This window comes from Mycteria americana, chromosome 6 (assembly GCF_035582795.1).
Source record: "Mycteria americana isolate JAX WOST 10 ecotype Jacksonville Zoo and Gardens chromosome 6, USCA_MyAme_1.0, whole genome shotgun sequence".
In the NCBI taxonomy this organism is placed as follows: Eukaryota; Metazoa; Chordata; class Aves; order Ciconiiformes; family Ciconiidae; genus Mycteria; species Mycteria americana.
The window spans coordinates 367,504-384,511 of record NC_134370.1 but is presented as its reverse complement, the minus strand read 5'-3'; the positions used below and the strand labels follow the sequence as shown (position 1 = coordinate 384,511).

The 17,008-nt window shown below is 40.1% G+C and overlaps 1 protein-coding gene across 3 annotated transcripts in view; it reads left to right on the top strand.

The window, feature by feature from the left end:
• The window catches only part of INPP5A (inositol polyphosphate-5-phosphatase A), a 262,040-nt gene extending 245,032 nt beyond the window's left edge, over positions 1 to 17,008 (top strand). For 2 of the 3 annotated variants that reach the window (XM_075504269.1, XM_075504266.1), the window contains exons 13-15: positions 9,469 to 9,580; positions 13,846 to 13,914; positions 15,423 to 17,008. In XM_075504269.1, the coding sequence (XP_075360384.1) occupies positions 9,469 to 9,580; positions 13,846 to 13,914; positions 15,423 to 15,512 (271 nt within the window). In that variant the 3' untranslated portion in view covers positions 15,513 to 17,008. Of the gene's footprint in view, positions 1 to 9,468; positions 9,581 to 13,845; positions 13,915 to 15,240; positions 15,329 to 15,422 lie in introns of all 3 variants that reach the window. The other variant, XM_075504267.1, reaches the window with a different exon arrangement.

Here is a 17,008-nt window from a genome sequence, read left to right as displayed (position 1 = left end):
TGACCTTTTTTTATTCTAGTAGGTTGCACAATGATACGTGTAGTTTTTCTGGTCTGATTTGCACTAGAGAGTGAGCCAGTCCGCTCCGCATGAAGCAAAGCCATTTTCAGATGCACTCGCTTGTTCCTTCCCTTCGGCAGAGACGTCCAGAGAAGAACAGCCCTGCCTTTTGTACCCTGCGCTGGGTGCCATTGTACTTATCCCACCTGTCGCCCTTGGGTGCGAAACGGGAAGACAAGGTGATGGTTTAGATTTTGACGAGCTGCCTTTACTTACAGCGTCCTCACCAGTTGCCCTGCGTGTTCTCAGAGTAGGCAGATCATCTGCTGCCAGGACTGGCCCAGTACTCCTGAAGCAAGCGGGATTCCCCTTTCTTAGAGCGTTTCCTCAGTAACGCTCCTGGGTCCTGTTGTCGCACAAAAGGGGGAGTTAGGCACTCGAACAGATTAAAAATTGTTAAAGCCCTAGATGATTTTTATGCTTGCTTTATCAGTTACTTTTATAACACATGATTTTTCTGCCAATTAAGAATAATTTTCCACCAAATAGAAATACTTCATACTCATTCATGCACTGTACAACACCTTCCAGGTATCAGTGGACCCCTGAGCAAGAAATCGCCAGTGGACCCTGAGGAACAAATTCCCACGGGACATTGTGTAGTTGTCCAGGTTCTTCCAGCATCTGAGGCTGGAGCACAGAAACAGCTTCCCAGCTGGAAGCAGAAAAGACAGCTGTCGTTTCCCCCAAAACAATTAGAATTTAGTCATTAAAATGGTTTTCAGAGAGTTCTTATCCCCATGTCTCTCCTCAGATTAAACCAGTACAGTTCTCACCATCATTCTCAGTTAATTTCCAAATTAAAATGGGGTGTTCCTTTAACTTGGGAGGAACGGGGTAGAATTACCCAAGTACGCAGTTCTGCTTGTTTCAAGGAATTGTGGCAAAGGGAAAAAGAGAGGAAAGTCAACGAAGTAAAAAAGTTGCAAGGACTGAGCATTCCTGTATGCCATGTGTAAGGTGAGGATTACAAACTGTGCTACAAGCAGAAAGTAAAGCAAATTCTAACCAGAGTATGGTCTTCGCTGTTAACCAGGCCACTCATTGTATTCTCGTCTGAAAGTGCTGTTGAAAAGCCCGGTAGCTGGGGACCTGAACCCTGTCCCACCTCTTGCCTCAGCTTTGCAGTAACTTTTTTTTTCCGGTATTGGAATCTGTAAATTGTAGCCCAAAAGTAACTTACTCTAAGCCAGGCACGCTCCCAGAAAAGACACTTAGCTCAATCACAGTGACACACAGTAACATCGGGCTGTCTTGCTGAAACAAGCCAGCACTGGGGCCTTCCCAACGAGCCAACGTTATTCATCATTATGTTTATCCACTTGTAATAGTAGCAGTATTACATACATTTAGTGGAGTACAACATTATTGTTATTAAAGCAATAGAGCACGTCACTCCTTGTCCACTCGCTGAGGCGTTAGTATTGCTGAATAATCCATTCTTGTTAGCTGGGCCTCTCCATGACACTCGTATTGGACAGCAAAGCATAGCGTGCCCGCTGCCGTGAGCCGCGTGCCGGCCTCTCGCTCCCGGCCGGGCGACACACCCCGCCAGGGGCACTGAGGGCCGGCGGGACGGGCGAGCACTGCCGCACGTTCACGTGATCGCCGCGGCTGAGCCGTAGGATGTTCCCCATCGGCGAGGGGAGGTTGTCCCTGTGGGGAGCATTCTGGGCAGAGAGTAAGCCGGTCACAAGCGGTGTTCCCCAGGGCTCGGTGTTGGGGCCAGTTCTGTTTAACATCTTTATCAATGATCTGGACGAAGGGATCGAGTGTGCTCTCAGTAAGTTTGCAGACGACACCAAGTTGTGTGGGAGTGTTGATCTGCTGGAGGGTAGGCAGGCTCTGCAGGGGGACCTGGACAGGCTGGATCGATGGGCCGAGGTCAATTGTATGAGGTTTAACAAGGCCAAGTGCAAGGTCCTGCACTTGGGCCACAGCAACCCCATGCAACGCTACAGGCTTGGGGAAGAGTGGCTGGAAAGCTGCCTGGCAGAGAAGGACCTGGGGTGTTGGTTGACAGCCGCCTGAATATGAGCCAGCAGTGTGCCCAGGCGGCCAAGAAGGCCAATGGCATCCTGGCCTGTATCAAAAATAGCGTGGCCAGCAGGAGTAGGGCAGTGATCGTCCCCTGTACTCGGCACTGGTGAGGCCGCACCTCGAATGCTGTGTTCAGTGTTGGGCCCCCCACTACAAGAGGGATATTGAGGGGCTGGAGCGCGTACAGAGAAGGGCAACGGAGCTGGGGAAGGGTCTGGAGCAGAAGTCTTATGAGGAGCAGCTGAGGGACCTGGGACTGTTTAGCCTGGAGAAAAGGAGGCTGAGGGGAGACCTCATCGCTCTCTTCAACTACCTGAAAGGAGGTTGTAGAGAGGTGGGGGTCGGTCTCTTCTCCCAGGTAACAAGCGATAGGACAAGAGGAAATGGCCTCAAGTTGCGCCAGGGGAGGTTTAGACTGGATATTAGGAAATTTTTCTTCACCGAGAGGGTTATCAAGCATTGGCACAGGCTGCCCAGGGAAGTGGTTGAGTCGCCATCCCTGGAGGTATTTAAAGGACGTTTGGATGAGGTGCTTAGGGACATGGTGTAGTGGTGGGCTTGGCAGTGTTAGGTTTATGGTTGGACTCGATGATCTTAAAGGTCTTTTCCAACCTATATGATTCTGTGATTCTGTGATTCTGTAAGGGGCCAGTTGTTGCTCGCTGGAGAAAGAAAGGGGCTCTGGGTTGGTTTTTTTAACTGGAAAAGGTCAAGTTACACTGGTGATACCAAAATGTTAACTCTGAAGCATATTATAGACACTTATTTTCCAAAGAAGTATGTTAAGCCAAAAAGCAATATGCCCGACACAAATCCATTAAAAAGATTCAGAGAAAAACATCGTGTCGTTACCCTTCCTGTCTTGTGTCGTGCCCGGAGTTACGGCTTGAGTCCTGTTTACCCTTCGTACCCCTTGCCACTGGCCTGCCCGGGTGACCCCCTTTTTGTTGTCACCTGTGCCTGTGATTGTTGGTCGATCACCATGGTGTCGGTGTAGCCTTTGCGAGTAGCAGCTGTTAACGCATTGTACTGTAACTACTGTGTTTGCAGGACTGTGTTTACCCTCCTGATTTGGCTTAAGTGAGATGCATATCATGGCCAGTTAGCTCGGCAGAGCATCATGAAGGCTTATTAGTATTTTTGTACATATGAAGCAGCTAATTTAATTCAAACAGCAATGTGTCTTACTGCTTGGCTTTAACTATCTGCTGCCTCAGATGAGCATATGAAGATAAATTACATGGGGTCATTTGTTAGGAAGAGAACTAGGGAGCCCAAATCTCCCTTTCAGATTCAGGGAAATATAAAAAGGTAATTCAGTTTGGAGGAAGAAACTTAACGATCTGGAAGCTGACAAAAATTAGATGTCAAACTTTGATCGGTCGAATGACATTTTATTGAAATCACACTCGTGTACCAGCTCACACTAATGCTGAGTTGGGCCCTTGTCAATTAAAAATGTCAAAATATTTTTATTTGTATCTTTGGCCTTACAACTTTCGAAGCACCCAAAGCTTGCGCTGTCCTTGCTTCTGGTAAAAGCATCTTACCGTAAATGCTTAAAATTGGACTCGACGATCTTAAAGGTCTTTTCCAACCATACGATTCTGTGATTCTGTGATCTAAGACAATCTGAAAGTGTGTCAGAGCTAAAGGTAAACTGGTCCAACATTTTCTTACAAAATATGAAAGTAGTAAATAATTTTCTGATGAAAAGTGGTTGGGATTTTTCCCCTGTTGAAGTTCTCTCTCAATATCGTATGTAAACAGGAAGACTTAAAGGTGAGAGAAGGTTTAGTAAATGCGAGGACTCATACCCGAGTTCAAAAATGAAACGGACCAAATCAAAACCGTGTCTCAGCTCTTCTCATAAAGAGCTCGGTTTTCATCGATGCTTTATAATTCCATCCTATCTCAAATCTTTTGTATTAGAAACAATTCAGTGATATAAAATGTGGGAACAATTAATAGATGAGAACAAGTGGTCTTTGAATAGGAGGCATTTCCACTCCCTGAAACATGATACAGTTTGCCTAAACATCTGCATGTGAATCTAGACACAGGATGCCCAGTTTTTCAGAATTACCTTTATTGTACTAAAAAAGATTACACAGCTTAATTTCTCCCCACTGTTGCCCCGTGGGTGTTGTCACGCTTCCTGCAACACTACTGGAAATGTCTTGACCGTGGAAAGCAGAATTGCTAAAGCAACACCAAAACGCATTATCAGCAGCAGGGCACACTCACGGGGCGCACTGTGTGCAAAAACGAGCTGGAAAGCAGACCTGCCTGTGGCAGACAGCTTTGAAAGGTAATAACACTCCAAAGTGGATTAATTGTTTCCTGTTAGAAAGTACATTTCACCCATCTCAGTAACACATTTTATCTGTTCTTACACAAGAAAAGAGTTCATTAGGAGCATTTTTCCTGACTGGAAATGCCAGTTAAGGAGACATTTATATACACAGTATTGTTGGCTTGCGTTTCGAGTTAAGACGCTGCTGACAGGATGGTTTATGATGTCAGGAGACTTTCCACCCTGCAGGAAGTATTTTTGCAAAGGTGTCCAATCATCTCTGACAACGCCTGTCGACAGCAGTAGTGCAGTCGTACTACTGACGCTCTTAATGGTTTCTTTTCCCCAAACAATTGCCAAGTAGCTCTCATCCTCAGTAACTGTAATACCAGTAGTTCATTAGGCAGCCTAATTAACAGAGTTAGTTAAGAATTCCTCAAAGTGTCCGGTTAAATTTTTACAACATTGAGCATTATATTAATGATGTTGCTTTAATTAGTACTTTTTGGAAGTTTTATTCAGAAAACCCACCTGACAGTTAATAAACTGGTTAAATAAAATGAGTATAAATGAAACAAAAGTTTGTGAAACAAGGTGGGAAAGAAGCTAGAAGGAGCATCTTGAGAAAAAATAAATCCTGAACCACTGGGTAGGAATCGTACAAGCTTCTCACGTGGGTGCTCCAGCTCCAGAACTGCCTGTCTGTCCATCATCCAGAGGCATATACAGTCAAAGTATATTTTGCATAACTCTACTGGCTGGCATACACAGAGAATGACAGACTATTTTGGCTATTAGTTATTAAGCTAACATGAGTGGTTAAGGTCCTAAATTTCAAATTTGCCACTTTTTTAAACAGGGCAGAAAAGTTGTTCCACTTGGAATTCTTCATTTCTGCATTTGTATTTTTAAATATATGTAATATATGTGTAAAAAAAGGTCAGTAGCCATACTGAATGCTAAAGTTAGGAAGTGTGTCCAGTCTTAACCTATCTATAGCACCTGTAGGTGTTAGCATTATATCTATTTATCTTTTATATTTCAGTGGTACCTAGAGGCCTTTAGCTGTTATGTCATCATTCTTACATGAGCACTCACTACTCATTCTCAAGATCACTGTTTTCTGTACATTGCACAAGATAGATTGTGATTGAGGCAGAATGCTACTGAAAGGGAAAAAAAAAAGACATTCTTTCCTGTCTAGTCATGGGACTGAGAGAACTGGTTCTCCCTTTTTCTCTGCCACAGTCACAGTTCTGGTCAAGACTAATAACGCATGCACAGAAAGGTGGCATGATGCTTACCTTCTGGGAGATGAGTACTGGAATTTTTAACATTTGATTATTTGGTGTAGAGTCCTTAACATTATTTTTAGCAAATCTGCAGTTGTTTTTATCAAGGCTGTAATTGTTTATACAATTCATAGATCAGAAAATCTGTTAACTAGAATTATTAACCGAGTTTTGAATTCAGAACCGTGAGCTCCTTACTTGCCTGGAATGGGTCTGTTAAAAGAGGCTGGAGATGTCAGCAAAACAAAGCTATTTTAATGCACTTGATGGTAGACAATCTTATGCTTAATGTCTTTTGGAAGATGTGTATTACAAGAATCGTTCTGCTTTTTGCATGCACACGGATTTAAATTGACATTCTTTAAAAGAGACTATTCATGCTTTATTTCAAAGAAGCGGGTGAGGAGTGGGGTTGAAAGGAAGGAAAAGAGGAGATAAATCGTGAAGCCACCCTAGAGAGAACAAAAAGTTAATAGTCAAATAGAAGTGTGTATTAGCACACTTGTATCTTGGTTAGCCCATTGAAGTCAGTGGAAATATTTTCCAGTTTCTTGAGTACCATCTTGAGTCTGTGCTGTCTGGGCAGTTGCTGTATTGGAAGAAGCAAAATGAGACTTTATGTCCTGCTTTTTCTGAAATACGTGCTCTCCTGTTAGTTATCCCGCTGGGCACGCTGCAGCCTTCACAGTTCTGGGGCCAGGTTTGCCAACGGGAGACGTGTGCTCGCAGGGAGCGCGGGAGCACACCCACAGGCTGCGTTCTGAGACAGATTTTGTGTACGAGACTGAAATCGGGAGCTGCTGTGTGTGGCAGTTCTGAGGCTTTGGGTGTTTTCCTTGCGTCTGTGATTTTTGCAACATCTTTCTGTTACGGCAGCACCAGAATCACCTGCCTGGCTTCCTGAAATGCTTCTGCATCTGTCTGTCTCCTCTTTCGATTGCTTCTATTGACTGGTTTTAAATCCCATCAGCTGGTGGGAAGGCATCTGAATGAGGTAACATCATGTAAGACACCAGAGTATCCACAGGGGAGAAAACCCTTATAGATGCTCCAACCAAGTGAAAGCTTCAGAGTTCACAAGATGATTCAATTCTGGAAGCAGCCGCAGTAGTTTCATTCCACTGTTCATTTAACTATGGAACAGGATGATGGAGACAACTGCTGGAGTGTATGTTGTTTGAAAGGTTTTATTCTGGAATAGTACACATTCAGCAGTATGTTTCATGAAAATTTCTTCAGTGACAGTCTTATTCCAGAAACCTCTAACAGAGCTTTTATTTGCAAAAATCTGTTCAAGATAAATGGCATATAATAAATTAAACTACCCTCTCCCCAAAACCTCTTAAGTCACAAAAAAGAATCCCTCCCAGCAATTTTGGATCATACTTAGCTATGCTCACTTTTTGAGCCCATCTACAAAAGAAACCTTCTTGTTCCAAAGTATTTGTGACCCTTCTAGAGCATGAAGGAGAAGAGCAAATAGTTTTCCTTATTTTTTGGGGGGTGTACCTAGTTAGGATTTTTTATTATGTCTATGTCAGCATTTCACTGACAGTGAGACTTGCACAAGCCAAAGAGGCGGTGGTGGGGAGGGAGAAGCCTTATTCATTAGAGTGCAGCAAGACAGAATGCTTCCACGCTTCTGGCCTGAAGGAAGGGTGCTGCCTTATAAAAAGAAGAGCTTGCCCCACTTTATTGTATTAAATTATTACCTACAGATCATTTTGTCTGGATAACTTTCGCAGCATTTATTTTCATCTCTGTCCCAGCCATTAGAAATCTGATTTGTCAAAGACATTTGTAAACTACGGCAACTTCTTGACTGGGTGATCAGCGCTAAAGACCTTGAAAAATTGGCAGAAGTTTTCACCCTGTGAAAACATTAAGATCAATAAAGCAAATTGATAAATACCATTTCACAGAATATAGGCTCTCGGATGAAATGCTCTAACATGTAGCAGTAACAGATCATTCCAGGTATAGAACATCATACTTTAAAAGCCGTATAGTTAATGCTGTAAAAGGAAGGATTATATGAAATATGATTGATTCTTATACCTTATGTCATAAAAAGTAGCTTCAGTTACACGGGGTTCTTGAGTAACTGAAGTAAGAGGTTACCAGAAAAAGTCAACCCTTAAATTGCAGACAAAGAGCTTCTACTACCAATAGTATTACATCATCAAAATATTTCACAGACACTCAGAAATAAGCTGTACTTCTGTATGTCAGTGAAGCAGCAAATTGAATTCTCATAATATGTTTTGAAAATGAGTCTTGTTAGGTTTGATGAGGTGGAAAAGGTACTGAGATCACTGGTTTGTTCCAATACGTTCAGTACGCTTTTCTTGGATGTTTGCCATGGCTAATCTTTTTAATGGCAGTGTAGCTTGTAAACCCATTTGGTAGAAAGCTATATGTCTCAGTTTCAGAGTATCACACCAAGTAGGGTGGTAAATAAGTTTCTCTTCAAGCATGCAAACCTTTTTGTTACAATACCAGAAATTTTATTTTAACACACATGAAAACCTCAGTATTTCCTGTATGAATTCAGTGATGAGCAATAAAATGCAAATGTCATTTTAAATACAGCCACACATATGTATGTAGATAATATGCACCAGCCTTGTGGTGTTTATGGTTTAAAGGTGTTTATCAAGGACAAACTTCAATTCATTCAGGCCCAATATTCAAGAAACTGAGCCTGTCACAAACCCTCCGTATTTCTCCAAAACCCCTTTGGCTCCTTACCCACGCCATTTTGGAAATGGTCTGGGAAAACAGTGGGCCTTACAGCATGATGAGCCGTCATCAGATTCAAAGTTCTGTCATATTAAACTAGTGAGAACATCTGGACAAAAAGAGGAAAACTTCGGCCTCAGCCTCCTGACAGTTGAACCAGAGGTTGCCACTTCAGGTGCTTTAGACGACTTCATCCAGTGGGCTCACGCCGGCATGTTAAGTTATTTTAGGCTGTTCTGTACGTTAACATAAACACTTTCTGTTGCCTTTTAAAGCTAAGCTAGAATATACTGGAGATCCCATAGCACTTTTATAGTGACCCCACAGCATAACTACCATTTAATCAGCTTCTATTCCAGATGTCTTTACAAAATAATTCACTTTTTGTTAACACGATTTCATATAAAGGTACAGAGTCTTACAAAATCGGCATCATTTTCCTTAAACCACATTCGTAATTCTTTGGTTCTGAAGAAATCCCCTGAAAAGCCTGCTTTCTTGCCATATCTTCCTTTCTGTCAGCCTTAGAGAATCCATACGGGTGGGGTTTGTAGAGATGAGATGCCAGTGCTCTGAACTCTGTTTTCTGTTAAATTATTCCTGGATAGCTCTCCTTGAGAGAATCACGGAAGGAAATCCCATGAGATTAACCTTTTTTTGCCTAGGTTTCCTTTTTCATCTTCTGCCTATTAATTTTCCATAGTCATAGCCGACAGCCTACTCTGTACTTGAGTTGTTGAACTGATTTTCATACTTTCACGTAGATCAATAGGCTGCTGGCTTTAAACATTCCCGTGCAAAAATGCAAGGTAGGAGGTGAGAATTTTGAAACTGTGTCTTAACATGTTGGCCTAAGGTAGGATTGTTGATATGAGAAAGAAAGAGGGAGGAGAAAAGAAAGGTAAAAAAGTATGAGAGGTGTCTAAAAGAGCTGCTTCTTGCCAGTTAAATGTTTTAATTAGCGTGGTCATTTGAGCCAGAGTTTTCAGGCTGCTTTGCAAAAAGTTGCTGATGGTTGTGATTGTGATGTGTTTGCAGTTACCCATACAGCGAGGACTCTAGCCAGGGAAAGCAGTACATGAACACGAGATGTCCAGCCTGGTGCGACAGAATCCTCATGTCCCACTCAGCCAAGGAGCTCATTCTGAAAGTAAGTACGGACCTGCAGCCACCCCGCTGCCTCCGCGGTGTGTTTATCTTCAACAGAGGCAGGGAGGGCTGATAGACTTCTGCTTGTCCTTGAATTTTCAGTTACCTGTAGCAAGTGCTCGCCAAGCTGGAGACAGCATACCGTGGCAATAATAAACCATTATGCCTCCAGTGCTTTCCACCCGAGAATGTGGATTTGTCCCAGTTAACCCAAACCACCAGCTTTCACAAACGCTTCTTTTGGTATCTGAGCTGCCAACGCTGGCTGCCTGTCATCTCTCCTGTGCTGCTTCTGTACTTGTCAGTGCTGTACTGGGATGTTTGTGAACCAGACTGGGAAACTGTGCCTGCTTTAAAAAAGAATAACAAAAAATAAAAAACCTCCATCAGTCCCCCAGTCCAGTCCACTATACAGTAACATAAGTAACAGTACTGCCCTCGCTAGGGATTCGGCACCGATGCAGACAAAAGTAACTAGGAGTGGCTGCTGACTGCAGAGTAATGCTATTGAAAGAAAAACCTGTATCGCAACAGCTTGAGGTACCCGAGTTACAGGCGTGGTAGATTTAGGTTCCCTCTGTTGCTGATGGTGAGAACTGGATTTCCCAAGAATATGTCAGATCCTAGATGGGCCGAATCTCCTGTCACTGTCCCCTGAATGAAGACAGAGTCTCCAGCAGGTAGACTCCTAACTTTGGTACACCAATTGAGTGCCTAAATTTAGACATTCCATTAGAGCTTTAAAAATACAACTGTGCAACATTTTTAGAACGTACAGTTCCTGTTGCGATTTTAGTGTATAGAGGTAAGGTAAACTTGGTGGTGGTGGTGTTCTATCCAAGGTTAAATGACCTAAATATAGTTCAGGAGCCTTCCAATTTTCCTTTTCTCTCGTTTCCTCTCTCCTCCTTACTCCACTCTGCTCTCCTCCTTTCCGTGGCAACACCAAACCAGGGCAGCCGGTTACGTACGCCAACTTACACTGCCTCTGGTTTTTCCTGTGTGCTTGTTCATGGCAACTGGAGACCCGTCCTGTTTACGCTGGCTATCAGTTGTTCTAAAGGACCAAGAACACATCAGGAGATCTGTGTGTGGCGTAAGGAGGTCTCACCCATGCCTTTCTGCTCTGAGCTCAGTTTTCCCTGCTGTGCTAGCCGTGGCCGTGAGCGCGATACAGGAATGAACGTGCTGTGACTTTTCAGCACTGTTGCAGTGAGGTTAGCTTGCTGACTAGACGGTATGACTGTCTCATGCTTAACAGACTTAACCAAACCCAAAATTGCCCAAAGTCATGTGTCTGTCTGTATGTTCCTATGTAACTAATACAGTTTAATGGGAGTGAATTGTAGAAAATAATCTTTGCAAATACATGCACATTCTACAGCTTCATGGCTTTTTTTTTGTTGTTTAAATTAATGAAACCCTTGAAACTTGCTTTCCTGAAGTTTATAACCTTCTGTTTCTCTCTCTCATCAGGGTTATTTATCTCATGATTAGACTGTTTGCTTTGCAGTATATAACTCACTGAAAGGCTGAGAACATTTTCCCGTAGCTACTCAAATTTCAATTCGATGTACTTCCTCACACATTTCAATGTGTAAGAAGTGTCTGCATGATATCTTGAAGTTTCGTCCAAAATTTAGACAATGCATGTATTGCAGTATTTAATTTTAAAAAAAAGTGAAGCTAAGGGGAATACAGGCTTCATAGTAGAATAGTAATGTCAGAATCCATGTTATTTGAAGTTCTTATACAGAAATATCATATGAAAAAGTGAGACTTTACCCAAAATATTACAGATAGTACTTGGCACCCATGAAATTCCTAAAGAACAAAGGATTAAAACCATGGAAAGAGCGGCCAATGAGGGAAGATTTTTTTTTTTCAAGCTATGAATAAGGAGATAGAAGTGTACACAAAGGCTTGAAGAGTGTAAACAGTACAGAGGGAAAGGAATTCTTTCAGATTATCTAGGGGGGTATAACTTGGATATAATGGGAGAAAAATAAACAAAGGAAAACAAAGTTAGAGCATTAAAGAAATTTGTAACTGTGAGGTCACTTAGCCCATGGAACAGCAACCCAGTCAGTTGGATCATTCAAAGCTTACATTTAAAAATTGCGTATAATTTTGTCTCTGCAGCTTTGCATTTGCAAATTATGAGCATGCAGTTTGGGACATCTCCAGAAACGCGTATGCAAAATTACAGACGTAGATGAGGCCAAACTGACATGCTTGTTTAACTCAGTGAGTCTATTCCAATAAAGGAGTTAGCTTATCCGACTCAAAAACAAACTGTAATTGTGGTCCATAAAACTTAATGGAAATATTCAGTAGAAAAGAATGCTGAACTGATAGAGGAAAGGGCAAAATGACCTTACAAGTTTTTGTGGTTCTACACAGTAGGCAGTGTTTGCCTTGCCATTGAGAATTTATTCCATTGCAGAGACTTACGCTTTGAAGCTTTAAAAGGAACTGTGAAGAAAGTAAAAGCAAATTTTAATTAACTGATTACACTGTAACAAATCCTTAAAATATAAATGTATATGAATTTTTAAAGAATTTTTGGTTGTAACTAGCTGTTGAAAATTCTTATGCAAGTAATTACTTTGCCGTATTAATTTTTCTTATAGACAAGTAAAGGATTTATTTTTCTATCTTAGCAATTCTACACTTTATTTCAAACAGAAATTGTAGTAAATCTGCATTTTAATCCTATGTAAAGAAAGGATAGTATGCACAAATTACCACACTGTACAGTGTGTTCAGCTACACAGTAGGCATTACAGATTGTACAGACATGGGGCTGTAAACAGCTTTCATGCAACATCATCTATCATGCTATGGTCGGTTACCTCACCATCATGTTATTTTATGCTTCCTGAGCCCTAAAACACCAAAGGTTGCCCACTGCTAGGGAGTTGCGTTGACGCCTGATAGCATGAAGTAATGAATGCTCAGCCAAGTGTATATTGTTTCTGCTTGTGCACCGCTGTAATTTGTTTATCTGTCTAAAGATTATGCAGTTGAAAATCCACAATTTTATGCTGCCTTTGTAAATTATCAAGTCGCTTTTGATGAATGTATCCCCACTTCCGATGCTAGTGGCATTATGATCTTGAAATATTGGAAAGTGCTCATGCATACAATGCAGAAGGTTATGTTTTTCTATTTTTGGCAGACAACCGTGCTATAAAGTAAATCTGACCTTAAGCTTCCTTACTGCATTAAAGATAATTCAGTTTTAACTTTATAGTCCTAAATGCTACTGTTTATATAAAGTTATTGCCCAGTCAAACTTGACTGATTACAGATGAGACAGTCTTGACTGTTTCATACAAAATAAATTAGTATTGCCAACTAGTTTAAAGCACATCTACGATTGTATTAGAGACTTGAGAGTGTGCAGATTGCAGATTTAATTAGCTTATAGGAATTGTTTAGCATAATAAGAAATTGTTTTGTATGGCAATGTATTTTGCATTTATTCCTGAAGTACTGTGCTAGAGAATCAAAACAGATTCTTGAAAACACGTTTATTGCAAATGGGAGAAAGATGAGTACATTTTATTATTCATTAAGCTACAAATGCTAAAGAAGTCAGTGTATAAGGATAAAGTTCAACATGGAACAAAATGAAAGCAATTCATAATGGAGACTGGAGGAATGTCATCTTTCGTTTGCTGCTGATTTTCTTAAAATCACGCTTTTTTTCAGATGAAAAAATTTATCTCAAAGACATGGTTAAATATTATACTCATAAACTGTAAATAATCCATTCATCTCTCTGAACATTTAAAATCACCAATATGATGAAATTAAATGCTCTTATAAGGCAATGTGGATTGCATTTAATTCAAAGAACAACATATATCCCACCTAATTCAATAAAAATAGTGTGTTGTTCTTAAAAAAGGACTAGCCCAATGTGCTAGCTGCATTTCACTGGCAAAAGGCTGGAATGCAATCATGACCGAGTCATTCATTTCATCTATTCAAGTGTTGCTCGCTAAAATTTCTTGAGGTCCCAGAAGCAAGGAGTAGATGCAGTGACTTCACGAGTTATTTTACATGGACAAATTGCACAGCTTACAGCAAGCAGTACTGGACATAAAAATCCATTCTCCGTGGTCTTTCTCTGGAGGAGCCAAGCAAAGATGTCTTAATATCACTTCATTTGCATAAATTATTTCCGTATTTCTTTCTGTTTCTGTAATCTGGAGGATACGTGAACTGAGCAGTGTTTTGTTGCGTTTTTTTAACTAGTCGGAAAACGATGAGAAGATAGTAATATATGACCACATTGGGCCAAACGTCTGCATGGGAGATCACAAGGTAATTAAATTAAACATTTTAGTATTGTACCTTCTACGTCTTTTTTATTAGGAAGGAGAATGTATGCACTAGTTTCTCTTAATTTTATATTTAAGTTAACTATATATGTGTCCTATTTTTAATTTAAAGCCTTGAAAATGTTTTAAAGCTGAATCCAACTGAAATCAGCCAGCATATTAGAGTAGATACTTGTATGAAATCAAATGAAGAACAGGATGACGTGCACTAGAATGAAAGCATGATACAGTACAAAATGAAGAGGAGCAGCTGTCTGTGCACTTACAACTATTCTTGTAAAACGAAAGTATTTTCATCGGGTTATCAAAATTGCTTCCAAAACATAGTTTCAGCTGATTTGGTGCCTAGCTGTGTATTAGGAAAATAACATATTGGCAGTTCCATATTTAAGCAACAAGTGAGAAAAGGGATATAGAATTACATAAATACCAGTTGTTAAAGTGAAGAAAAAGACATGCATTTTATAAACAATCTTCTCTGCTGAAGATACCAGATGGAAAGCTAAGTTAGAAATACAGCGAAACTCAGTATTTGCTTCCTTTGAAAAAAACTGAGCGAGGAGTAGGAGGTAACCTCTGAAAGCCTGTATAAAAACTACAGAAAACCTCTATAAAAACTCAACTAGAAACTTGCAAAAACTTGTAAACCATACGACAATGGTAATGTATCAGTCCTAGAGACGGTGCTAAGGCTCTCGAACGATAATTCAGTGATGGGCAATGGGTAATTGCAGGTGTGTATGCATGCATACACGTACGTCCACATTTACGAATACGTAGCTATATCTACTTTCATGGTCAGAGCTCTTGTGAGACAGAGCGTTGTTTTTCTAAGGGAGAACGCACTTAAGATATTTGGTCCAGAATCATCCAAGTCAGATTTTAAAATACAGACATTTGCTAGCTTCTCCAGTAAAATGAAAAGTTCAGCGTGTCAGCAGCTGAAGGACAGCCAGTTTGGAAATAGTAATTTTTGTTTCTTTTGTCACCAGTGTAAGTAACATGAATTTTTTTAGCATGGCACTTTCAGTAGAGCTAACTCTGTAGAAAAAGGGAGCTGCGTATGGGACCAATCCTCTCCCCACAGAAATCAGTGGCAAATTTTCCCTTAGATTTCAATGGGAGCGGAGATCCGTAAGGAGCCAGTGTAGTTCTCCCGTACATTTTGTAGTTAGATTAATCCAATAAATTATTGCATCATTTTGTTTCCAGTCATAGAAGAATTTTTGTTGTGTTTACTACTGACTGTGAAAAAAAAAATGTTAATATTTCAAATGTGTAACTTCTGTTTTTCCCTAACTTGCTGCAGCCTGTGTTCCTGTCCTTTCGAATAGCTGCTGGGGCAGGTAAACCTATTGCAAATGTGCACAAGTGTTGTGTCGTGCAGTGATGTGGTGGTAAATATCATTTTTTTTCCTTTACGTTTATATTTTCTACATCATTTCCCCTGTGTTTATTTTTCTTCTTAAAAAAATGCCAATTCTGCAACAGGAAAAAGATGCCTACGAAATGAGAAGATTTTCCGTGAAACCACACTGTAGCAAGGAGGGGAAGGAGTACGCAGTATCCCGAAATACATAATCGTAACAACTGTATTGATAAATCAAGTCCCGAGTGCCACATTTTTAGACTGCTGATCGTACACTATGCTTCAGCATCTGGACTCTGTTCGAGAAAAGCCTCACATACCTCACTGTCTTGTATGTTCATGTGACATCAAGTAGAAATGTGGAATTATTTTTTATATATATGTCACAGTTCTGTTGCCAAAACTCTAAATAGACAGCAGAGATGTTATGTATTTTAGATTTCACAACTTTCAACTTTTAATAAGTGTTTGTCAATGTGGAAAAGCTATTTCAGCATATTATAAACTTTTAAAGGTGTCATGCCTAACATTATATATCTTTACCACTTTGGGGTTTTGTACATTGGATTGTATAGATAGAGATATTGATGGTTTTAAATGGTATTTTCTTTGTTGACCAAGGCTTATGGTTTGTGTTTTAGTTTTAGTGTTTTGTTTTTCATTTTTATAATTTTTTTCTCATGTTATTTACTATACTGCCATGTTACATGGTTTTTTGAATCACACAGCAGCTGCTTTCTATACATACATATATGTGTGTGTATATATATGTATGTATGTGTATATATACACAGATATATAAATAATTTATAAACCTGACCAAAACTTACGCTAAATATACTTTCCAATATGAATGCTTGAGAGTGCCATATCAGCAGTTAGTGTTGGAGTCTTAGCAGGTTTAGTTAAGTGTACATCAACAACCAACATTTATATAATAAATAATATATAGCAGTGCCATCCTGGATACAGATATATAGCATACTATATAGCACATATATTAGCAGTTTCACTTTGTTACTCCTATAATCCCTTCTTTCTATGTAATATTAAGGATTGAATGTGAAGTTCTTAGCTAGGTTTGGGTGTAACTTTCCAGAATTTTGTAAACTGTTTTTGTCCGTCTTTTGTTACTGTTTCATGGTGCCAAGTATTCTATATCGAAACAATAACGACATGGGAGAAGAAAATAATAGTCTGCTTCAGGTAGCAACGGTATTGGACACAGACTGTATGTATACAGTGTTAAAGAAAAAAAGATGACTGTAAATTTTCCGGGTTAGTTGCTCAGTGCAGCCTACAATATAATCTTGTTAGGAACATTTTTCTCCCACCACTAAATACAACATTAAAAGGTGATTAGGGAGTCTGTTGATGAAACACAAATGTATGTTTTATTGATTTAATTTAGAACACTACAGAGTTCATGGACTGCGTGATGGCATTAGATTGATGCTTGATTTTGGTATAAATCACTACCATTGAAAATGATTTGATGTCTGCTTGCAGAATGTTTTCTCAACAGTACAACTGGGTTTATATTAAGTACTGTTGCCCAAAGGGTGTCTGCAGCTCTGTATTGTTATTGTGCCATGTTGCATTATAACCACACAGTAATTCTATTTAAGCGAACTCAACTCATGGTAACTTTGAAGGCCTTTAGAAATGAGTACTCTGGTTCTCAAGCAATAAAACTGATCATGGTGAA